Source organism: Sceloporus occidentalis, unplaced genomic scaffold, assembly GCF_023333645.1.
Source record: "Sceloporus occidentalis isolate IW3139 unplaced genomic scaffold, rSceOcc1.0.p SCAF_41, whole genome shotgun sequence".
Taxonomy (NCBI): Eukaryota; Metazoa; Chordata; class Lepidosauria; order Squamata; family Phrynosomatidae; genus Sceloporus; species Sceloporus occidentalis.
The window spans coordinates 3,293,781-3,319,107 of NW_028317021.1; the positions used below are offsets into that span (position 1 = coordinate 3,293,781).

The 25,327-nt window shown below is 43.6% G+C and overlaps 2 protein-coding genes across 19 annotated transcripts in view; one reads left to right on the top strand and one right to left on the bottom strand.

Annotated features, from left to right (window-relative positions):
• ARVCF (ARVCF delta catenin family member) overlaps positions 1 to 12,411 on the top strand; it is a 602,431-nt gene extending 590,020 nt beyond the window's left edge. For all 10 annotated transcript variants that reach the window (XM_089490084.1, XM_089490092.1, XM_089490085.1 and 7 more), the window contains one exon: positions 351 to 12,411. Coding sequence is in view for 1 of the 10 variants with exons in the window: in XM_089490092.1 (XP_089346218.1) it covers positions 351 to 356 (6 nt within the window). In the remaining 9 variants the exon portion in view is untranslated. The remainder of the gene's footprint in view (positions 1 to 350) is intronic.
• A 6,015-nt stretch (positions 12,412 to 18,426) lies between these two features.
• Positions 18,427 to 25,327, bottom strand: part of COMT (catechol-O-methyltransferase) — a 41,056-nt gene continuing 34,155 nt past the window's right edge. For all 9 annotated transcript variants that reach the window (XM_089490102.1, XM_089490100.1, XM_089490098.1 and 6 more), the window contains 4 exons: positions 23,496 to 23,784; positions 22,478 to 22,671; positions 21,261 to 21,392; positions 18,427 to 19,587 (listed from right to left, as the gene is read on the bottom strand). In XM_089490102.1, coding sequence (XP_089346228.1) covers positions 19,408 to 19,587; positions 21,261 to 21,392; positions 22,478 to 22,671; positions 23,496 to 23,784 — 795 coding nt within the window. In that variant the 3' untranslated portion in view covers positions 18,427 to 19,407. The remainder of the gene's footprint in view (positions 19,588 to 21,260; positions 21,393 to 22,477; positions 22,672 to 23,495; positions 23,785 to 25,327) is intronic.

The following is a 25,327-nucleotide window of genomic DNA, read 5'->3' on the forward strand; positions in this document are numbered from 1 at the left end:
GGGAGGTTGCCGTCAATCTGGTCTTTAAGGGCTGTAGTAAATTCTTCCCAGAGGAGCTGAGTGTACTGGTTTTCTCCATGCTTCTCCACGTGCTCTTGAAGCACTTCCATTCTCCTTCCAAAGGGGAACGAACATAAAAGCATGCCTTTTGTCAAACAGATTTTTCCGGTGTGACAAAAGACACACTTTTAGAACCATCTTCCTCGGGAAGAGGACAGAGGCACGGAGAAAGCCAGTGGTCTCCCATGCTGTTTTGTTTTTCTTTTCTAAAGCAATAGTTTGCAAAATTGCAAAAGCTTCTTTGCTGGTTCCTTTCTCCGTACTAACTGGGTTTGGCTCTTCTTTTCCAGGGCTAAGGTCCAGCTGCTTGTTTTATTATTCTTATCCCAATTTTTTCCCCTCGACTTAAAAGAAGAATCAACACACAGGATCTCATTAAACCATCACTGCCATTCAGATTCAGAGGGCCTTGACATTTTGCATCGATGGAACCAACCAGGCTGCAGATTCTATTGACGGCAGGGACCGGGTGACTGACAAACCATCAGCCAATCTTGGAGCAGCATGCCTTACAGAAGGGACTCTTCTGCTTTTTAAGAACCAATCACATTCCCAGCCGTCATCCCCTTACCCTTTCAATGTCCTGCAGGAGAATACGGAAGGCAAGCTTACGTCGAACGGCTTCGGTTCTTAGCTGACTCTTCTTTGTGGATGGTGCCAAGTTAGGAGAGGAAGGTCATGAGATGGGGAAGAGGACGTAGAAGAAGAAAAAGATGTCACACGTGAAAGGAAGAAAAAACACTACAGAATATTCCAAGTATATCTTTGATACAGTCATTAAAAACAGCACTTTTTTTCTCCCGCTCCCCCCGCCTTTTGAACTGTGAATTTTTAAAGAGAAAAAAAAATAGCAATGATAATTTTCTTTTCTTTTCGTGGCCTATTGTGAAGGTTTTATTCTTTGATCTGTGGGGAATGCAGAATTGTGGAGCTGAGTTTGGATGGATTTTGACGGAAGGTGAACAAGGAAAAAATAATAATCTTGGTTGACTGACTTGGAAAGGTGGAAGACGACATGGGCGCGGGCTGTATAATCTGCTTTAGAAGTAAGCGATACCACACTGTGCTCTCTCTATATTCTCGTTGGTGTACAATTCATCTGCCTTTTGACTTCTGTAATGGCGCGTTTATCCTTCCAAACATATAAAATGGTCACTTTTGAGGTTTTGATGTCCTCATTCAGAAATAGAGAAAAACCAAAACAAAACCTCAGCTCGATGCAGTTTACTTTTCTTGTTACCAACATTCATAACAAGCGCTCCTTTTGATTTCCAACCTGTTGAGGATGAGTTGACAGCAATTTCGTTTTCAGCATCGCAGGTCCCTCCCCCCCCCCGCCCCCGTCTCCCCGCTTCCCATAGATAGCAAAGACTTTGGATTACAGTGGAATCTTCCTTGCAAGGAAGATGTGCTTAGAATGCAACACAAACGTCAGATGAATCTGTACTTTTTGCCGGTTTAAAAAAAAAAGGCGGGGGGACACCTACTACTGGATCCCAGCTATGATCTTTGGATATGCTTTCAATAGACTACTTCAAAGGGAACTGTAATCTCTTTCTTACTTTCTTTCTTTCTTTCTTTCTTAAACCACTGGTGTGTGGATAGCTTAGAGCAGGGATGGCAATTGCACAGCCATCCAAATGCTGTGGGGCTGCAACTCCTAGCATTCCTCACCGTTCCTCGTCATGGATTATGCTGGGTAAGGCTGCTGGGAGTTGCAATGCAGCAACATCTGGAGGGCCACATGATTCCCATCCCCAGTTTAGGGTTCAATCCTATGTGCATTTATCTGGGAGTAAAACCCACTGAACTCACTGGGACTTAACATCCAAGTAAACATGCCTAGGGTTACTCTTAGCCTGTAAGTAGGGTTGAACACTTAACAGATGGCATCCTATTTATGTGCAAAGCCTTATCTAAGATCTCCTGTTGTATGGGTTTAGGGCAAGCTATTTTGCCATTGGTGCATATAACCATATTCCCATATACTGTATACAGTAACGCTTTGTGCTTTAACCACATTTTCATTTCCTTTGGGGTTTCTAGGCCGAAAATCAAAGCAGGACTCTGAATTTCTAATTCAACTTAACATTGGTTCTCTCTTTCTCTTTCTCATTTTTGGTAAAGTTTAGTTGGTTGCCATATATTAAACGGTGTGACTAGAAAGCACATTCTTTTTGTCGAAATCCAGCAAATTTCATTTTGGGGATCTCAGTGCCTGCTGTTTCCTTTGTAATTTAAAATGAAATGGGATGGGTTGGGTTGGAGATGGCTGGGGAGAGATTAACCGAAAACAGAAACAAAAAATTACTGTATTAGTTAAGCATCTAACTTTTTTGTAAAAAAAAAAAATAATAATTAAAATTCATAAAAAAAAAAAAAAGACAAGCCGAGACAAAAAAAAAAAAAAAGGCAAGAATCGAGAACTTTGTATCTTCTGGAATATAAAGAAAATAAAATTCGACACGAATTACATATATAAATATATATCTATATCTATATATTGTTGTGCAGAAAAAAAATAGGTTGCCAAAACCACGTAAGTAATGTTTGTAGCAGGAAATCGGTTTTTTTGCATTGATTCAGGGAAAGACTGGTGCCAGAAGCTCTTTGGCAACTTGAATGGTACAGACACAAACATCTATCGACAGTTTTACCCCCCCCCCCCCCCCATCCCACCCACAACTTTCCCAAACCCATCTCCTTCATGCCAGCGGGGGTTACCTCTCGGGTCTTTCCAAAATGCGAGGCACTTGGGAGCAAAGTCAGGTCGCCACAACCGATGGAAGAGGGAGGCCTGACTGGGCCAAAGATCTCTTGGCTGGCCAAACAGCCCAAGGAATTAGATTTTGTCTGAATTCAAACCGGAGACCTCTTTGACCCCCACACCCCCGTGGTTGAAAGAGCGAAATGGGATCAGACTCCTTCTTGCTTCGAAAAATGGTGCTCTTTTCATACTTCTGCTATTGATAAGTCAAAAGCCTTTTAACTGGGCTGTACATTTTTATACCATCTTTGAGACACTTGTGTAATTCTCTCTCTCTTTCTCTCTCTCTCTGTCTCTTTTACTATAAAAAGGGAATTCTGTTTCATTTGGGGATTATTATTTTTTTCCCAAAAAGAAAAAAGTTTTTGTGCAATCGGTTCGTAATTTGCTCTCGTTTGTTATTAGGACCCTGTAGAGCGGGGATGTAGAGTTTGAAGTCTGGCTTTCTTGAAGTCCCAGTCTGGATTTCTAGGTCTCCCCAAAAGACCACCTGCCCTTCCCCATGATGCCATGGCTTAGTGGCTTCCCTGCTTTTCTATGGCAATCTCCCCCATTCTAGAAGGTTGAAATGCTTCCCCTAATGTTTCGTAACTGGCAGTAAGTATGTCCAACTGATATTTTGGGCCCAGCCTTTTCGGCCCAGCCCACCACCACCATACGCACCACCAAGAACACCACTGATGCTGAATTCAGCTCATGGTTTTGAAGACCATTGTACACCCGCACATGCAGCTATATGGAAATGATCTCCATCAGGCCATGCTTGCCTTTTAATCTGTGGAGTTTATCCCACTGGGGCTAATTTTGGCATTAACGAGAGATTAAAGTGCACATAAAGCATCCTGCGAATAAAGCGAAAATGGTGAGTAATTGCGCGAATGATTATCACACACGAATAAAGCGATATCGGAAATGCCTTGTCGCTGAAATCCCGAAAGTAAAAAGATGCGCATTGATGCTTCTTTGAGACCACTTTCATGACGGGTTTTGAGCGATGACGTGTGAAATAGTTTCGCGTAATTACATGGTTTTTCCAGGATAGTCACAGGATAAACTCCTGATCTCCTTTGTGTGATAAACTCCTATGTTCTTTAGAAAGAACTGGGGAGGGAAAGCATCTCCCGCCTCTGCTTGGTGGCATTTCTGATGAACACAAGACTTCCTTGTTTTCACAGGCCGTCTCACAGAAAGGCTATTGTACAATCCAATACTTTGAGACAAGAAGAAGTCCTGTTTGTGGTCCTGTTTGTAGGAATCTTCAAGTGCCCTGAGAAGTGACTCTATAGAGAGAAACATGACAGGGAGAAAACCCAGTGGAGGGAGGGTCACCATTACAGGAGATGCACATCATACAGAAACAAGCAACAGACTTAGGGGCATGTTTTCAGTGCGTAATTCCCTGGAGTTGCTGCCATCCAGCATGTCAAATGAGTAGACAGCTAAACTGGATTTTTGGTAGTCAATGAGAGTGTCAGGCCTTGCCATTCCGACCAGTTATTAGTCCTAGTGGGGGATTGCAGAAGAAATTCTGTGCTGGGAGCAAACCATGCGCACCCGTTCCTAATAATAATAAGCTGCAGCGTCGATTTCAGCAGCCCCATTTGGCTGTTCGTGTATTTGCTTGCTTGCTTCTTCGCCCAGGTTAGTTGTACTCTGCCAAGTCCATTTTAGTCCTCCTTTAGGATCCCAGGGAGATTTGGAAGACGCATCAATTCTTGGAACTGCCAAAGCATTGCCTACGAAGCGGCTTGCACATTGACTGTCCATTGAGCAGGCTACTCCTGGACTGCCACCTTGGAGTGATCATGGCCAGCAGTGAGGTGAGCAAATCCTGCAAGCAGGCTCCCTCCTCCTTTCCCCAAAGCCTACCTACTTGGGGGCAGGCAGAGCAGATAGTGGGAGACACTCCTGAGCCTCTGGGAGTGTCTGGGAATTATTTCACTCAGTTTATATCTGGCATTCCTCAAGCCCTCTAGCCTATCTAGGCATTGGATTGGGATAGTTGCAAATTTGTGGCCCTTTGGGAATGTGAGCAGTAGGATGTACACAGGATACTGTCTATCGGTGACTCTCCAGGGGCTTTTTCACACTGCACATACATAGCACTATGATTCCACTTGAACTATTTGGTTGCATCCTATGGGACCCTGGCGTTCGTAGTTTGGCGGGACAGTCTGGCTGAGAATTCTAAGTACCTAAACTGCAGATCTCAGGATTCCATAGGATGCAGCCCTGGCTGTTAAAAGTTGAACCATAATGGTATAAGTGTGTAGTATGGAAGGTTCCCCTTCAGTGCTCAGCCACTGAGTCTCCAAGTTGTGGTCTCTCTCTTGGGACCAGGTTTGCCCTCTCCCTCTTGCTCTCTCCACTTAAAGTAGGGATCGTGTTTTTGGGATGGATGGGGACCCTCAGGTCCTGGGGCCAAATCTAGCCTCCTGGGGCTCTTCTCTACAACTCAGCTAGAGCCAACTGTTTGCATAGTCCTGTAGTGATTTGTTTTCTCAATTTCAATCACCAGAAAGAGAGAGAGAAATATTTAGTTGCTGCTGTTCTTCACTTCTTGGAAGCCAGAAATTCTTGTCGAAAGTCCCACAGAGATACGCTAGTAGATCCAGATCTACCTTTTTACCCACCCCTGGTTTAGTCCATAGTGATCCCTACTTGATCCATATAACTGTATTGGATCAGTACAGACAGAAAGTGTGTATAACTGACTTCCCACAGTCCCTGAAAGAACCATCTGGGATTGTGGGTGCTTCTGGGTTTTTGGGTCCTCGGAGATCGGCTCAAATCCCGAGGTATTTGGATCTCTTAATGTTGTTGTTGTTGTTGTTGTTGCCCTTGTCACTGTACAGTCTGGCTCTTTTGCACCTCTGCTAGACTACTTTAAAGGGAGAGGGGAGCTCAGGCCTCAGGGCTGAAACTGGCACTGCTAGTGTTCCTCGGTGTTTCCTGGCTTTTGTGCAAAGGTTCCTGTGTTCTGAAAGATGGAAATGCCTCTCTCAAGGCTTAGTTACTGACACTAAGAGTTTTAAGTTTTAAAAAAGGTTCGCAGTTTTGTTTTTTCCCCTTTTGCTTTTGGTTACATTCAACTCTGGTGAACAGCCCCCCAGAGGTTTCTTGTAACTAAGCCTGGCCCGCAGACTAGAAGAGATTCCCATCCTTGCTACAGGTTTGGAAAGAGCACTGGAGAAGGCCAGATTGGCACCATGATGGGCATGGCAGATCGCAGGAGACTTTGGAGCAAGGGATTTAAGTCTTCTAGTCAAGGGCAGTAAGTATTGAGAGCCAGGGTTTGAGAGCCTGTGGCCCTCCAAATGTTGCTGCCCCCCCATCAGACCAAGCCAACACAGTTGGGGATGATGGGATTATAGTTCTAGGGACATTTGAAAGAACATGTGTTTCTGAACCTGTTGCCGCAAACTAAATCTTTCTCACCCCCCCTTCATTTAGGTTGGTTGGCCTGGTCTGAATGCATTCCAGCATGGTCAGAAGCTTGATCCCATTCTGAGAATGGAGTGAGAAGAACAAAGTGTAGGCTTTCTCAAAGGAAAGTGTGTTTGAGAACTGGCAAAGGAGTTGGTCAGACATAGGAGAGTGTTCCTGATTCTCAGTGGAGTCCTGTTTCTCAGTGTCTATCTTCTATATAGTATATCATTCTGTATAGTATCTACTATATGTACTATGTATCAGCGCTCGGAAGAGTTGCGGTTTGGGTCTGTAACTCCAGAATCCTGTAGCCTAGGGATTCCGGAAGCTGTGGTCCAATGTAACTTTCCCCAGCTCTGTGTATACCTGTATTCTATGTATACTATATAGCAGTATAGCTATAGCTGTGTGCAAGCACATCAGTGATGCAGAATTTTGTACAGCCAAAGTACTCAACACCCTGCAGACCTCAAGGTCCTTCAAAGTTGGGCTTCAAATTGTGTAGCTTTCCAGCTTCTGTTGACCTTCAGCTCCCAGTTATTCAACATTGGCTGTGCTGACATGTCAGAAACCATATTTGGGTTAAGAAAGGTTTTTTAGTGATCCATGGGAGCTTTCAAATGCCCCTGCATACTTTCTTGAATCCTTCCCCCTCTGTGTGTAGTAAAGGCATGGCAAGTTCTACCAAATATGCAAGTTTGCTTAAGACTTAAGTCACATATTGTGCAAATTACATGATTCTGTGTTCTCAACACATGTTATGTTTATGTTCATGTAGCCCTGTCTGGGGCACAACTGTCAGCTGTTTCTTCATCCTCATGTTACATGTGAACACCAGATATCTTCAGATGGGCCAGGCTGATATTTGCTGTGGCGTATCTCCAAATAGAACCCACTTTTCCTCTGCATAATAACTTTCAAACCGGTAGCTTTGTTTGAAAGCAACAAAAAGCCTTGTGGCACCTTAAAATACTCACACATTTGTTACCGCATGCACTTTCGTGCTCACTGCTGTAGTCCATCTTTAAGATGCTACAAGACTCTTTGTTATTTCTGCTTTGCAAATGTGAGCTGTCATCCTTGTTCTGTGAGGTTAGTGAGATCCTGCTTTGGTTCGCACATACTTGAGCTGAATGGGGAAGGTTTTATTTTTGCATCATAAGCAACTATAGGCATGTCTACACTGACCAATTGAACCACTCCCGCCCCCGCCGTCCACCCTTGATGTGACCTGTTTTCACTACGTTGGGCCAAAGCCTTGATTCAATTGCGGACTGTCTTCATGCTGTAAAGCCAGTTTCACACTGAATCCAGGACATTCCTGCCTTACACCAGTTTAGAAAGACTTACCCTTTGCTCTGTATTTTCCAGGAAAATCTAGAGCACCCTGGAGGGACGCCGGACTGCTGTTTACACATGCCTCCTTCTGTGCTGTTGTCAGTCGCACCCTCTGAGGTCACAACAAGGTATGCAGCCAGGTGATAAATGCTGGGCACCTTGTTTTTGACACATAGAAAGTGGCTTGTACCAGCAGCACTGGCACCGAGAGGCACAGCGAGACATGTGTAGATAGCCACCTGGCATCACTCTAAAGTGTAGTGGTAAGGGGAGGGGGGTATTCGGGGCAGCTCCGATATTCTGGCCAGTGTAGACCTGCCCTATGACAGTGGCTTTTCCCATAATCCTTTGCTTTGCTCTGAGAAAGACAATAGCCCCTTTTCAGGTAGAGGCTTAGGAACTTATCGCATGAATTTTAAAACCATTTCAAGCCTCCTGGGCTGGAGCTGGGGCACGGGATGGAGTCAGGGATTATTGCATGCTAAATCGCCACCTAATCGGCACCCACCATCAGCCTGGGTCCCAGCCGCTCTCCACTTGCACGTTTTAGAAGCCGTTTCTAAAAAGTGCTGGCGGAGCAAGGCTGTGACTCGGCTGGGACCCGGGCTGATGGCGGGTGGCGATTTAATCCCTGCCTCCATTCCACGTCCTGGCATGAAACGGTTTTAAAGTTCACACGATAAGCACCATAGAAATAGGGTCTGGGTGTTTGTGCGGAGGAGGTTGATGCTAGTAAAATAGTGGTCATTTTCAAATTGGAGTGGGTCAGTCAGTCCCCACAATTTCCCTGGCAGCACCCAGTTGCCTTTGGGAAGCCACTGCCGTTCACTATTCACCCAGCACACCACTAGTTCCAAATTTCCAGAGCGTTATGAAAATGTTACGGTGATGGGCAGCTCCCAGATTGTGCCGACGCTACAAGATGAGGCAGCTGTTGAGCCTACAATGGGAAGGCCAAGTGGTCTCATTGGAGGTGGGCCTTGCTGGGGTAGCTTCCTGGAGTTTTTCAGTCATGGAAAACTAAGAAAAAGGTTAGTTGTGGGCTCCAGGAGGTGGCCAGCCATTGTAGAAGGTTGCCCTAACCCAGTATGGCTGGAAGATTAACCTTCCACCTGTGAGACAACAATGTGCCATTAGTCTAACTTGGGACAGAGTAACCAGCCTTCCCAAACTTGGCGCTTCCCAGATGGGACTACAGTGCCCAGCATGCCCAAACATGAGTCATGGTGGCCAGGATCTGCTGGGATCCGTAGCCCAAAACATCTGGAGAGCACCAGGTTCTAGGAGGTGGAGCCTCCTACATCAATATTGATACCAAATAGCAGCCTTCCGTCTCATTCTCTCAAAGCTTCCAGATAGCTCTGAAATGATGAGGATGCTGAATTCTGTCACTCCTTTACTGCATCAGACTGGACCAGCTAGTCCATAGATGCCAAAGAGAGGCCACATGTATTGTAAATTTTTGTGCAGAATAGGCATGGCCCAATCCGTGATAGCTTTGTTATCGGCTGACAAGGTTCAGCGAAAACCCTGTTGTGTCTGTACTTGTGCTTCCCAATTTGGCCAAACAGTTGAACATGAACTTGTTGGAAGGAGGTGGACTTCCATGCTTCTAGAACTCTTAGAGTTGTTTCTTGGCAAAATCTGGAAACATGTGGGCATCGTAGACAAATTGAGGGAACTCGTGGTGATGGAACAAAATCCCATGGACTCCAGTGATGCGTCTCAAATACCTACGAGTCTGAAAGGAGCATAAAATATATCTTGAGAACAATACTTGAGTGACCCAAATGTAACTCGCCTGGCATGAAAGTGAGAACCTGTGGCGAGAGGGACATGTTCACTAGAACCCCCACCTCTATTCACCTTTACCACTGTTGTCACCTGTTTCACTCAGAGCTTGACAACATTGCTTTTGGGGACTACAGCTACTGGCATCCTCCCCGAATCTGGGAGTTGTAGTCCAGAAGAGGAATATTTCCAAGTTCTGGTGTCATAGTCTGAGTTTTGACCCACCAGCAGCCAGGCTTCCTAACAGCATGTTTTTTAAACAACTCAAAGGTGTCCAGGGTGAGGACAGAAAACATTGTCCTGGCTCTGGTTTGGCTTCATGACAGATCATCACATGGAGTCATCACGCAGGGATCAGACTGAGGCCAATACTTGTTATCTCGCCACCCCAAAGCATGGTGGGTAAAAGATATGGCACCCACCAGTAAGCTGGCGCACAGCTGGTGGGATCCCCTCACATTTAGTCCACTTTTTGTCTCCATCCAAATCACTAAAATGGCCCCTTGCAACTCTGCAGCCTGTGAACAGGATGGCAAAGGTGTACGGAGAAGCATTTTAGTTCATTTGTACATAATTCGTGCACACTCCCAACATCCATGAACCCTGTCTTGTGTTTCCATGTCCATGCTTTGGAGCTGATATGTATTAAAGTATTGTTCAGGCTACGTTCACCTGTGTTTTTGCGTGCAAGGATGACATCCAAGAAGGTTTAGGAACCCACCATGACGAAGGCATTCTGTTCCTGTTCCTTCGGGTCCTTGTCTTCTTCAGTCAGTCAATTCACACATGCACTCATCAACGGATCGCTCTTCACACCGAGATTTTGCTGCTAAATGTGGGCGGCCCACCTCTGTTGAAATGGATTGTGTCTCAAAGTGAGAGGAGATCTCCATTGATACATGATCAGTCATAGCTCTTTCACGTCACCAAGAAATCCCCCAAATCCCATCTTCAACAGAGGTGGCCAAATGAGGTGGTAAAATGAACCTCCAGGGAAGAGAGCAGACAGTTCCACTCAGGACACATTGGCCTTCAGACGGGGGAATGCAACTCCCATCATCCCTCACCTAGAGCTGATGGGATGCAGAGTGCAGCAATAGCCAGAGGGCCACACATTCCCAATTCAGATGGGGAGAAGGCAGGTTTCCTGCAGCTTTGGCAGCTATGTAGATAAATGGAATTTCAGCTGTTCCTTATCATGTGAACATTATCTGCTGAAATTACCCCTTCAAAATAGTTGGACCTGGCACAGGAGCCCTGCCCCCTCTTGCCACTGGCCACCTTAGAACATGGCAGACAGTAGCCACTATATGAGTCGAGTTTTAATGCTCCTCTGGATTAGTTTTTTAAAAACGCAAACTCCCTCTGAGTAAAAGCATAGCGCAAGATGCAGAATGATTCTTGCTTGTGTTTTTAAAAACATCCTCCAACTTTCAAATTTCTGGAGCAAACGAAAAGAAACTGCATATCGAGCCGCACAGCTCTGGCTCAGCCTAGAGGCACTGGTTTCCAAACCTTGATCCTCCAGGTGTTTTGGCCTTCAACTCCCAGAAACCCCAGCCAGATTGGCCAACTGTTAGCAATTCTGGATGCTGAAGTCCCAAACATCTGGAAGACCAAAGTTTGGGAATCTTTGGAGTTTTATCACACAGGGGAAATCTCTTGCCAAAATGGGATTTAAAAGCTGGAAAAAACCTGCAAAGGGGGTCGATTTTCACACACGTCGTCGTTAAACTGGTGTTCACCCGAACAGAAAGTAGACAAAAGCCACTCCTTTTTACTTTCGGGATTGTCTACTTTCCATCAATAATAATAATAATAATAATAATAATAATAATAATAATAATAATAAATTATTTATATCCTGCCTCTCTATCAAAGATAATTGAGGCAGCTTACATATTAAAACTTCATACAAAATCCCCATTTGCCTCCCTCCCCTAAAACAAGAATTAAACAATTAAGCAATTAAACATTAAAATAATCCAATTAAAATCCAATTAAAATAAGCAACAAGCGATTGGGCACGGAGTAATCGATGGGGTAATCATATTAGATGTGTGGCCAGGATTACTATTCAGGAAAGGCCTGCCGGAAGAGATCCTTTTTAAAGTTGTCTAAGCTAATGATATGACAGATCTCCTCCAGCAGGCTGTTCCATAGTCTCCTTTCCGTTTGGGTTAACACCACTTTAACGACGACGTCATGTGAAAATCAATGTGGTTTTGCGGGTTTTTTCCGATTTAAAGCCCCGTTTCTGCACGGGATTTCCCCATGTGATAAACTCCCTTGGCTGGAGTGTTGGCTAGTTACTTGCAGGAAAATTTTTGGTTGCCTGTTACCCAGGAGAATTTTTTAAAAACAGACACAAACTGCCCAACTCCCACTATAGGCAAGTGTTGCGCTCTCTCCTACTCCTTCAGTATTCTACCACCTCATTCTGTTGCATGCATAGACATGCAGTCAGTTGTGAAATACTCCGCTCCACATAGACAGACCTGAACCTTATCAGTGTGGCTTAGTAGAGAAGTCTACCCCTTTCCCCTGCCACTTCTGATGGGTGCAGCCTATGAAAACCCATGCCACACTATACCAGTGGGTGTCTTTTTCTAAAGTGAAATGAACCAAAGCACAACTTGGGCTCTTTTTGTCTTTGAAATGCAAGGACAGAAGGAGACGGGGGGTCCAGTTTGGTTTCGGTGGCAAGACGATCCTTGGGAGAGGAGGGTGAGATATGGAGGCTGGGAGCATGTGTGGGCCCTTCCGGTTCAGCGGTGAGGGTGACGTTGTATGAAACGAAACATCACTGACTGAAGCAGCTTCCTGGTCAAAGTAGTAGCCAATGTGTTTGTAACAATCATGTGCCTTAAACTTTTCTTGTTGGGGGAGGGATGGGGGAAAGTCACCCAAATCCAAAAAATAAAAAAGTATATATATATATATATATATATATATATATATATAAATTTAGATCGGCGCCATGTGGTTTCTGTAATCTTCCTCGACATTATCGCTGTTGTTTTTGACTGGGGCGGGTGGCGGGAGGGAGGGAGTTCCTTTTGCATTGTATTTACACTGTACTATAAACCGACCGGTTTGGTTTGAAGACTTAAGGGGTGGGTTGGGGGAGGCGGACTATGCTTTCACAGAACCAATGTTTAACATAACCCGAATGTATTAATATTACTCTAGGAACTTTCCGTAACACAGACAAGTAGGATGCTTGTTGAAACCAGGTGTGTAGGTTAACAATTTGATGTGTTTTCAATAAACGATGCCTGGAATTAACTCATGTGTTCTTGGTTATTTCATTTATGTGGAATGTTTGGGTTTGGTTGTCTTGAGCAATACTTGGGGTTCCTGCCAGAAGCTTTCTTTAAATCATTCATCTGATCTGGGGCTAGGAACAAAGATGCCAGAAACTGATCAGACAGCCTTGGTGTGCATAGCTTTACTGTTCACCTTTGTTTCCTCTTGTAGTTCTCCTACCAAGAGTTTAAAGTCTTCCTATAAATCTCCCTAGAAACCAAGATGACCAAACTGAGGCTGTCATATTTCGGATACATCATGAGCAGGTATGGATCTTTGGGGAAAACAGTAACGCTAGGAAAGGTAGATGGAAGTAGAAAGAGAGGAAGGCCACATGCAAGATGGACTCCATTAAAGAGATCATTCTGAGCATGAGTTAGCAGGAGTTGAGCAGAGCAGTGGAGGACAGAGAGTCTTGGAGGTGTCGAGATTGACTTGAGGACAGTTAACAACAACAAAATGGAAGGTTTTGGCAACACGATGACTCTGCAGTCCATATCTGGACCAACTATCTAGTCCCAGAGTTGGTTCCCCCCAGTTGCAAGCCAGAGAAACAGAGACCATCAAAGCAGGGACTTTGGTTCAGACGAATTTCAGGTCACCTCACTTCAGGGGATAGGAAGAGCCCTTGGCACCTTCTCTTTGGTGCCTTCCTGGCCTGAGGAGATGGTGCTTTCTTCAACCCCTAGTGCTAAAGATGATGACTCTCTTTCATCTTCTCCTAGCCCTCTGCCACAAATGAGCATGAGATTTCAACAATGACCTCTTTAGGAACTGTAGTCAGAAGTCACCGGGAAGTTACAGAGCCTGCCTGTGTTTGTAACTCCTCCGTTGTCTATAGCACTTGGGAGACTATGCTACTACCCCACGTCTCTTGTGGTGCACTGTCCAAGACTGTGGCAGCTCATGTTGTGGATATGCTGGTGGTGTGAGTACCACCAGCCTGGCTTGTCATGTCTCTCACCTACTATGACCCTACTCTACCTGAGAACCTCTCTGTTCCTGTAGGCCTTATTTTTTAATATCTGCCACAAGCTGCCAGCTGAGCTGAAATCCTCGCTACTCAAGCTTCGGGATCGCAGATGGCTGTCCCTGAAAAGCAAGGAGAGAGATAACCTTAATGGAGAGCAGGAGTGCCTCTGCTAGGACCCCTTAGTCAGGTAGCAGGGCATGCCCTGGGCTTATACCAGAATTGCTCAAGGCAGGTTGCAAAGGTCAGGCTGTGAAACGTGGTGCCATCACAGGGGGCATTTCTCCTTTCTTTCCAAAATATTTCCCCCCCTCTTTGTACCGTTGCAAAAGGCTCTTGCTGGAAATGTCAGAGCGCTGGTGCCATGAGAGTATTATCAAGTATGATAATGCTGAGCTGGATATATCAGTGGTTGGACTCATCCCAAGGCAGCTTTTTAAATACTAGTCAAAACTAGGAGGGGGGAAAAAAACCCAAAATAGGATGCATTACATATGACTAAGTACAGATGCTAATGAATAATGAGATGCTACAAAAATTCTATAACCAATAATGAATATAATTGAGCAATTTTAAATAAACATGAAAACAATGATGGGAGTGATATTAGAGAATAATAAATGCTAATAAAAGAGTTCAACCAAAAACACCTGGCAAGGAAAGAATAGTAGTAGGTGCTAAGCTGACAAATTCTTCGGTTCACGCCGGTAACATCAGTACAGTCAATATCAGGTAAATATCCTAGTAATCCCAATTCATTAAGAAGCCCGGGAATGGTGGCAGTGTCACAGATAACCAAGATATGTCACCGTGCAAAGATTACACTGCAATAATGCTTTCCAAATGATGGCAAGCCAGGTAGAGGTATATAACTGGTAGTTTAAATGGGTTTAAATGAATGTTTGGACTTATCAGTTTTTCTGTAAAATAGGTTGTAAACATATATTCACAATATGGGATGCTGATATAATTATGTTCCTGTTTGCTGGTGAGTTTGTAATTTAAATCAATATCAATGGTTGCATTGTATTATCTTCTTAGCTGATTGTTCACTATATTCATATCGTATGCAGTGCAATATCATTGTGTAATTCAGCCTGTTCTTAGTTCTTCCATGCTGGGAGATTTAGTTTGGTTACAGTAAACTCGTGTTCCTTTAAGAAATGTTAACACATGATTTGAGCCACCTGCAGGGTATTTAGGGTAGAATTAAATGTATATTAGCACTACTAGTTACAGTCAGTTTATACTCATGGATTTTGTTACATGCAAGCTGACTATGGCCTAAAATATAGGTAAGCAGTTTATCTGTGTAAGGAATGAGATATTGGTTCTTTTCTTTGTGATAACTGTGCATACATCTGTTAATGTGTGTTAAATTTACATATTTAGAAGCATGGAAAAGCTAATTTGGAACTGTATCTTCCTGAATTGTAATCTGGAACTGAAATATTATACTACTGATATGGCTTCAAAACTTCAGAGGTAGCTATCTGCTACCAGTATTAGTCAATGCTACCAGTGCGTCTACTACTAGTTATAGACTGCTACCTGGCTCACCATCATTTTGGAAGCATTTTTACAGTGTAATCTTTGCGTGGTGACTTATCTTGGTTATTTGTGACACTGCCACCGTCGCCGGGCTTCTTACTGAATTGGGATATTTACCCAAAATTGACTTGTCATAAAGTTACTGGTGTGAACGGAGGAATTTGTCAGCGTAGCACCTTATATTATTCTTTCCTTGCCCGGTGTTTTTGGCTGAACTCTTTTATTTGTTATTCTCTAATATCAATTGCATCCGTGTTTCCTCTTTATTTAAAATTGTTCCATTGTATTCATTATGGGTTAAGAATGTTTGTAGCATCTCATTATTCGTTAGCATTTGTACTTAGTGATATATAATGCACCTATTTTTTGGTTTGGTTTTTTTATCCTCCTAGAATCATAGAACCATAAGAGCTGGAAGAGACCCCAAGGGCCATCCAGTCCAACCCCTGCCTTGCAGGAACTCTCAATCAAAGCATCCCCATTGACAGATGGCCATCCGGCCTACTAGTTTTGACTAGTTACCGTGTAAGCTTCCTGTTGTGTTAGCTTTTTAAATACTGCCTAGAGAGCTAGACGTTTCCACCAGAATTGTATACGCTCATGGTGTACGATGTTAAGTGCAGTAATAACATTGGTATGTAGTGACCCCCAAATCCCACTTACTGGGAAGCAGCCACTGGGATTGACAGGAGTCTGTTCTCCTTGTTGGTCAAGAAGCCACGGCCTAACACTCCCACTGTGTCCCAGGTTGCTTCCAAATAGACAGTGGAATGGATCCCCATCAGTCCCAGCATCTGCTTTTCAGTAAGTGGAGTTCAGGGGACTTTCACAATCCCTGCCTAGCCCCTAAACTAGGAGATGTGTAGCAGCCATGAATGCACAGCACTTGCAAATGTGTAACGGTAAATTACTTACTGTATATACTCATGTATAAGTCTAGAAATTAGGTCAAAAAAATTGTCTCCAAAAACCTGAGTCGACTTGTCCATGAGTCAATGCAAGTACTGTATGTGAAATCTTATTTAAGAGGGAACGATCCTCTGGTGAAAGGCAAGAGTGTAATCTGTCCTGGAAGCATGAATCCCCTCTACTCTCCCATCCTTCCAGTTTTAGGATTGAGCATAAAGAGGAATGCTGGAATTTTATATGTTTTTTGACATTGTTTTGCTTTGCTTCATCCTATAGATCCTTTGCTATATGCCCCTAAGTTTTATCCTTGACTTATCCATGAGTCATATCAAAATTCATAATTTAGGCCCCAAAACTTGCCCTTGACTTATACATGAGGTTGACTTATAGTCGAGTATATACAGTATTTGCAATTGCCCATCTGGATTCTGGCCTAACCCACAGGTTACTTTGTGGAAGGACATGCTCAGAAGAAATTATTTCAGGGAAATGGATGCACTTTTTAAAAACAAGTGCGATTCTATCAAATGTGCTCATGATGCGAGAGTATTTTATGAAATGAGAGAAAGAAGACAGTGACATGCCACACACTTAATGAGATTTTATTTTGGTCCTTGCTAAGCATCCAACATTTTCTGCTGTGTTAGAGGTGCATCTCTGATTTTTCTTTTCTGATGCACTAACATGGCCATAAGCCATCGTTGCTGCCAGTGAGCAACCTAACTCAAACAAATACAGTATTTCTACATCTTGACCTTTTACAGCTGTCAGACTTGCTTTGTTTGGTGTGCATCACAGCCCAGGTGTATTGAGTAATGGAGTCCCAGAGGTCAGAGGTTAATGTGGGAGTCACAAGCATGAAATATCAGGGCCCTCATCCGTGTTCAGATCCAAGGGAATGTGCAGTGTGCCGTTTGGTTGGCTGTGGATATGTTTGCAGAAGCAGCTTTGGCTTCTCTTGGTAAGAGCAGAGCTTGAGAAAAGGTATTTTGGGGACTACCAAGCCCAGAATGCTCTTCCCATTGGGATGCACTGGCTCAAAAAATCTCAGTAATGTTGAGGATGGAGCAAGCATGTTTTCTGCTGCTCCAGGGAATGAAATGACAATCAGTGGGTTCAAGTTACAAGAAAAGAGATCCCACCTAAACATTAAAAAGCACTTCTTGACTTGCAAGAAGTGGGTGGTGGACACTTCTTAGGAGGTCTTTAAAGAGATTGGATGGCCATCTCTCAGATGCACATTCAATGAGCATTCCTGCATGGACTCACTGGCCCTTAGGTCTTTTCCATCTACGATTCTATGAGTTTGTAAGTATGCCTGGCTCCTGTTTTTCTTCTCTTTGCGACTGATACTGGCTCCCCTTCCATTCTCTTCCAGTCCCTTGGTAATGAAGTTAATTAACCCCAAACAGCAGTTCTTGAATTAAATGGGAATCAGTTGAGGAATGCATCGGAATGCGACCCCGATTTTTGCTCCTTTGTTAGCAAATCATTACCCGCTGGACGCAGCCAATATTTCTCATTTGGCTAATTGATCTGAATTAGGCTTGGAATTGTTCTTGTCTGAAACACACAGAGAGTAGTGCTGCAGAGGGTGGGCACTGTTTTGACTTTTTAAAAAGCTGTCAAAAGTGCTTTACATGTTGAGATCCATTTCAAGAAAGAAAGAAAGGACAGACAGATAGATCAATCTATGGTAATGATGCACTGGCAGCAATGTTGCTTGTTAGCTGAGGGAGAGGTACTGATTCTGTGCTCGGAAAATGCATTTGACTTGCCAAGTGGTAGCTGCACTCCCACTTCAAATATTTGATGAGTTGTCAATGTAAAGTCTTCTTTATTTTTGCCTCCGAGGACAGAAGTAGATCTGATAGGCTTTAAGTGACAGCAGCGTAGATTTCACCTGATGGTGAGATGAATTTCTTTAAATGTTAAAGGCGATTTGACAATGTCACCCATTTCTTTGTGTGTGTCTGTGTGTGTTTGGGGGGGTATTTATTGACAGTAAGAACTGTTCGACAGTGGAAGATGCTCCCTTGGAGTGCGGTGGAGTCTCTTCGTTGGAGGTCTTTAAATAGAGGCTGGATGGCCACCTGTCAGGGATGCTTTGATTGTGAGGTTCCTGCATGGCAGAATGGGGTTGGACTGGATGGCCTTTGGGGTCTCTTCCAACTCTAGGATTCTAAGTAGTGAAAAACAAGCCTAAAGTCTCTCCTCTCCTTTTAACCAACCAAACACACACCCCATTGGCTTCTAAACTGGTGCCTTCAGTCAAATAATCAATAAATCCAGACAGAGAGAGAACATCTTCAGCCAGTTTTAATGGAGGTCATGGGAAACAGAGAGGTAGACAGGACAGGTAGTAAGTAAACCGGGAGAGTCCACATTTCACCTCTGCCTCTTTTGGTCCCATGATATGTTGCAAGGGGTGGCACATGCTGTCAACCAGAACTGATCTCCAAGGCTGCCTTCAAAACAGAGGCAAATCTCTGGGATTTGAAGGAGGCACGGAACGAATGTTGGGCTTTTGCATAATTCTGCAACCAGAATGGCAAAAACCCCAAATCAAACCAAACAAAAATGCCCCTTCTCTGGGGGGAAAACGGTACAAAAACAGTTGAAACACAGGATTTGTATACAGAAGGTGGCTTTTGGCTTTGCTCAACATAACACATGAAAATCTAACACAGCACTACTGCCAGTTCTGGATTTTTTTTTCCTAAGAAAACACAGTTGGGGCTCTTTATCTGCATTTCCAGTGCTGTTCCTAGTAACTATAAAAAGAAGGCAGTTGGGATATTCTTGTCCTGCAACATATCTGCCAAACCCCCTGCCCAGAGTTGGACTTCTCTGCCCCCCCCCCCCCCCCGCCAAGGTAATGCTCAAAATATGCTTTGGCCTTCCTTAGCAGCACAATATAAAAGAGAGCTAAAAGCTTTGGGAGCTGGCGCCAGTTGGATTCATCTTTATTACAGTCATAGACCAGGATACCAGTTGACTTCAGAGTATTTCAAACAAGAAGAACCTACAAAGGCATTTTGTCAAAGCAACAGTAAACAAACATTAACCCCAATGGGAAGGGAACACCATGGTGGCACTTGGTTGCCTAGCCTATATATATACAAGCTCTTTCTACTGCTGAGTTTCTTGGTTAGTAACATGTCCTAGAATAAAATGGTTTAACATCATAGGTCCCCATATTACTGAAAGCTACAATTCAAAAGATATGCATATGCTCACAGATACAAAGCAGGAGCTGAACACTAGTTAACATGCTCGCTCTTCATCCCAGATAGACAGCCTTCTCCATAGCATCCTCCGCTTTCATGTACTCGAGGTGAGAAGGATAGTTGGTACACTCAAAGCGCTTGTGGTTACGGATATACTCAATGAATTCTGGAGCCCCCGGGTAGATGATGTTGTCAGCCAAAAGAACGGAGCCCTTCCGCAAGAGGCCACATTCCTGAGAAGAGAAAGCAGTGAATTGGAGGTTGGTGCTATTTTACCACTCATTTGAACTGCATTTGTTTTATAGTATTTTGTGGGTTTTTCGGGCTAAATGGCCACATTGTAGAAAAGTTTATTCCTGGAGTTTTGCCGGCATCTGTGGCTGGCATCTTCAGAGAATGCTGGCATGGATGTGAGTGGGGTATATATACTGTGTGACGCTTGGTTGAGAGGGTCTTGGCTTTGTCATTCACCAACAGAACAACATAGAGATTAACATGTAAATCGCTTCATCTCAATCCAGGGTCACACAATGTATACATACCCCACTCACTTCCATACCAGCATTCTCTGAAGATGCCAGCCACAGATGCTGGTGAAATGCCAGGAATAACTCTTCTAGAACATGGCTGCATAGCCCAAAAAAACCATAAAAAGCTATGGATGCTGGCCATGAAAGCCTTTGACTTCACATTGCATTTGTTTGTGATTCATTTTTTGTTTTTCCATTAGCTTTAATGAGAGAGCTACTGAGTCTTCCACTGCCTGGAACATTTATATCTTCCACGCAAGGTAATATTTTCAACCATCTGAGTATTTTCTCCAGGGCAACACATCTCCCAAAGTGTTAGCATACTGGGCACAGAGTCTCTCTTTCACGGCTCCCTTTCTCCCACAACCTTTCTGTGACCCTGTACAGATGATGTGAAGCGATCTCCATTTTTGCACTCCAAAATGAATGAAAAACAAACGACTGTAACATGAACTCATTTTTATTCAGGATTCATTCAACTGGAATCCCCATTTCTCTTTGTTACAAAAACCATGGGCTCTTGCTCAGATTTCTATTCATTTTAAAAACAAATGCACACCCTTTTGAGAATCATTAATAATTTTTCCCCTTCTGGGTTCTTCCAGATGCTCTACATCAGAGAATTTTATAAGGTATATCAGACTGTGACAATGTCTCACATTTGTATCCCTCCCATACAATTTGACCCCCCCCCCCAATATTTCTTTGTTGTTTAGACCTAATTTATGTAATTCTGGGTTTTGGTGTGTGCCTCCAAGTCGTTTCCGACTGATGGTGATCCATGGTGTTTTCTTAGCAAGATTGGTTCAAAGGAGGTCAGCTATTGCCATCCTCTGAAGCTGAGAGAGTGTGACTTGCCCAAGGTCATCTTGTGGGTTTCATGGCCAAGTCGGGATTCAAACCCTGGTCGCCCAGTGTCCTAGTCCAAAGCTCAATCATTACACCATGCTGGCCCTCAAATCTGTGCTACCCGATCCTATTCTGCCAAAGGTTGTAACAGGACTCATAACTACAGCATATCACTGGAAGCAAATCATTGGTATCAGCTACACCACACTAGCACTAGCATTTGTTTCAGAAAAATAAACAATCATATCCAATTATATATATATTTATATGCAGATTTATATCCCACCTTTCTCTCACAATGGGATTCAAGGCCAACTCAATTTTCTATTTTCCAATTTCCAATTTTATATTGCCTCTTATGAAATACAAACAGTGACACCCACACATAAGATAACAGTATCTGGCTCCTCAAAGGGCAGCTTTGCAGAATTTAAAAATAATCTTTTTAAGAAGAGAGCCCTAAGGTGGTCCAAGAAGGACCCCAAAAGACTCCCAAGATTTCCCAGGAAGGCACTGTTCCAACTTACCTCAAGAAGGATGGTATCTGGGGCATATCTCTCTTTCCAGTGGTCCAGAAAGACAAAATCTAATGTGTCCACGCCATATTTACTCTTCAGCTGAGGGATGATGTCCTGTGCGTGGCCTTCGAGGATAGTCACCTGAATGCAAAATCATCTCTGTTACAGACAGACTTGGGCACCCTCGGGTAGCTGCCAAGTCCCAATGAGTGTTTGGAAAAGTTCCCTTTTTTTGGACACAACTTCCAGAGGCCATGCCAGCTGGGGAATGCTGAAAGTTGTCATCCAAAAAGGTAACTTTTCCAATTTTGGCTCCTTGCCCCGTTGACCCTAGTCCAGTTCTTTATCCAGATCTTGGGCTCTGAGTAGCACCACCACCAAGTGACTCCCCATGGCTGCTGTTTGAATTTCCTACAATGCCCCTGTGTAGGGTTACCTTTGGTCTTCTGGGACATTAAAATGGCAGTCTGCTGGTCCCATTTACAGTGATGCCATGCTGCCTCCTATCACAGATGACAGGGGAGCCGGCATTTCTGGCCCTTGACCCCATCAGATCTGCAGCTAGCCCTGTTTTCGGAACCAGGGCCCAAGCATCCGCTCAGTGGTTACAGCATTTAAATTTACAGCCATGCTTCAGCAAGATGTTTAATTGCCCTGGAACCTCAGAACTTCAGCCAAAGCACAGCGGGGGTCATTTGGGCTTTTCTGTAGGTATGTGCGCATGCAAAATAAATTGGCTTGCTTATTTCTCCCTCAAATGTGTTCTTTCTGTGTGATTATACAATGGATGACCTTGCTTCTGGTGAAAGAGAATGTTAATTCTCCTGCCAGTGATGAGGAAAAAAAATATCTGGCTGGACACCCAGTGCTTGGCTTGACTTAAAACATTTCAGCCTCCAAATACCATCAGCCCAAAGCAAACCAAATGGAAAAAGAGAGGATGGAAGTGCTGCAGCAGAGCTAAGGGCAAAATAGTGTGAAGAAACGTCCCTTTCCCTGCCAATTGGCAACTCAGCCAAACATTCAGGGTCAAACTGGGCATAATGGCAGCAGGTGTTTCTCAAAACAGATTTTGCCCCATCACACAGAAAGAAGTGGCTGTCTCTGTAGTGTCTGCGTCTGAGTGTTAAGGGGGGGACCCCATCAAAATAAACTAAAAGCTCATCACGCTTGTTTGGCCCCAAAATACCCCATCCCAAGTTCTCTGTCAACCCAAACCAACACACCTTATCGCTGAGTCCTGCAATCTCGATAATTTCCTTTGCAATGGGTACAAACTCAGGGTTGAATTCAATGGAAAAAAGACGCGCCTTTGGTTTCAAAAGCCGGGCAATTCTGATTGCTGAATAGCCACAGTAAGTTCCCAGCTCCAAAGCAGTGGTGGGATCGGCCTCCTTTACAACGTTATCGAGGATCAGGCCTGGAAGAAAAGGTCGGGAAAGAGGAAAAGGTTCATTTATGTTCAACAGTCGAGAGAAGATGGCCATTCTTTTCTCAGTGGCCTCTGGAGGGCTCACACACAGCTTCTAACACTAATGTTCAAGTTCCATTAGATGCAATTGGGCAGCACAGGGCACCAAAATACTGTATATAGGCTGGCATCTGGTTCGATATTTGTGAGCTCATAAATGGGACTCAGGATCTCTTTGGGATTCACATTTATGGTGGTTAATGACCAAATGTGATTGCAATAACCTACGTCTTAAACCAGACAGCACCCAAGCCAAAGCATTTAGGGTTAGGGTTGAAATTATATATATATATATATATATATATATATATATATATATAAGCAAACCTTGATTTTAACATTCTACTATGCCACTGTATTTAATGGGACTTGAGCACCCACAGATTTCGGTATCCATGGGGGTCCTGGAACCGAACCCCAGCAGATATCAAAGGCCCAAGGGAGACCCTAACAGCAGCACTGCTGCCATCAACATAGCCTCTTGCTTTGCAGAAGCATGCCGTTCTACCATTGCGAAAAGGTAGTGCCAAGGTGGGCTGGATTGGGGATTCCTCGATCCTACAAACAAGAATACATTTTACAAATGTTCAGCTAAAGGGGGTTGGTCTTCCAGCACTAAAATGCAACACGAGACTAATCCTTCTTCTGCTAACTTGCTCACTCGCCTGCACACAACTCCTTGTTGCTTCGGGTAACTGGGGTTGCGTGAAAGACAGAGCTGATCTGAGCTAGCCCTTCTGATCGCTGGGGAGGGCTACACAATTGCAATGTACCTTTCTCATCTCCCACGTTCATGGCCCACTCTTTCTGGGAGCAGTACTTGTCAATGCAGTCCAAAACGTTCTCGGGGTCCCCTCTGACTGCGTTGTATGACACCGAGTTTAAGATCCGCTGTTCCTTGCTCTGATCCATGACAAAATTGGTGATTTTCTCTAAGACAATTTCGTTCCAGAAGATATTTGCATGGACGTTGTTCTTAAGGAGGACAAACAGTGCCACCATAAAGAGAATGGAGCCAACCCCGACTGACACAAGGATAGTCAGTATCCAGTTTTCCAGCATCTGATGAGAGAGAGAGAGAGAGAGAGAGAGAGAGAGAGAGAGAGAAGAGCAAGTCATCAGTTAAGGTGGCAATAGAAACAAAAACAGAGAGAGAGAGAGAACTAGCTTATCTTTTACAGCAGTAAATGTGTACAGCAAGATTCTGAACCAGAAAGAACAAACAACCTCCAAAACCTAGAATTTCCCTGTTCCTGTACTCTCTATAGCAGTTCCTTATAGAAATGAGGAGGTAGATTGCTAGCTTCATATTTTTATATGGGCTCATGCTCTTAAAATAAACAGCATTACAATATTAAGCGTATTTTAATGTGAACCAAACTGTTGCACTTTCTGAACTAATACGTGAATTGGAAATGCAATTATCTCTGAATTTTTGCACTCCTCTGAATTTTACACACCAGTTCATCAATCCAAAAAGGCATATCAAAAATGCACATGTTCAAAGGGACTGGGCCCAAAAGTACCTAGAGTGGGAGAAATCCATCCTAAGGTGTCTATGGATTTTTGTGCAACTTAAAATTCTGCACATTGCTATGAAAACGAGATGAAATAAACATATTGTTCAAGAAGTCTGAAAGCTGTAGAAACTCAAACAGGCCAATTTCAGGCATCCCTAATCCCTTCCTCGTGTTTTGACCCCGGAAGCAAGGACAGCTAGACAAAGGAGACAGCAGGTCTGTGCCAGCTATGGCATGTAAAACAGAACCCGTAAGGGCAGAACACCATTCCTTTGGCAAACAATATGGTTGGTAGTTTTTTTGTGAATTTTTCGGGCTATGTGGCCATGTTCTAGAAAAGTTTATTCCTGACGTTTCACCAGCATCTGTGGCTGGCATCTTCATTCTCTGAAGATACCAGCCACAAATGCTGGCGAAACGTCAAGAATAAACTCTTCTAGAACATGGCCACATAGTCCCAAAAACCCACAAAAAACTACGGATGCCAGCCATGAAAGCCTTCGACTTTAAATATGGTCACTGTAGGACTTTCCTTGGGGACAAGATTCACCCATTACTTTTTCCTCTTTGCTCTTGAAAAGCCAAAAATGTGTGCTTGGGGCATTCGAAGAGGGGTTGTTGTGTTTTTTTTTAAAAGCCATTACCTTACTTCAAATGTTGTTTTTTTTCTCCAAAGAAGAAACGGAAAAACAATGAAAGGGTACTGAGAAATGCAACACGTAATGAAAAAATTACTCAGGGTTCTTTCAGGGACTTTGTCACAAGTTATAGAATTAAGTACTTTAAAAAAGAGGAATATTCACTGCTCTGAACAGTGAGCATCAGGTACAGTGACATTATGACCTTTCTCAATAGATAACCCACAAGAGAGACATGTATCTTTTATTTCTTTGGCAAAATTTATAGGCCAGCATTCACATATATACACATACATACACACACACACACAACTAAGCAGTACAAAGTGTACAATGAATACAACAAATCTAATAATTAAAACAATTAAGTAATATATAAGCTAGGATCCAACTGGATCCTCTCACCAACAAAAGGAGGCTGTAAGTAATTCCTCAAGGACCTAGAGT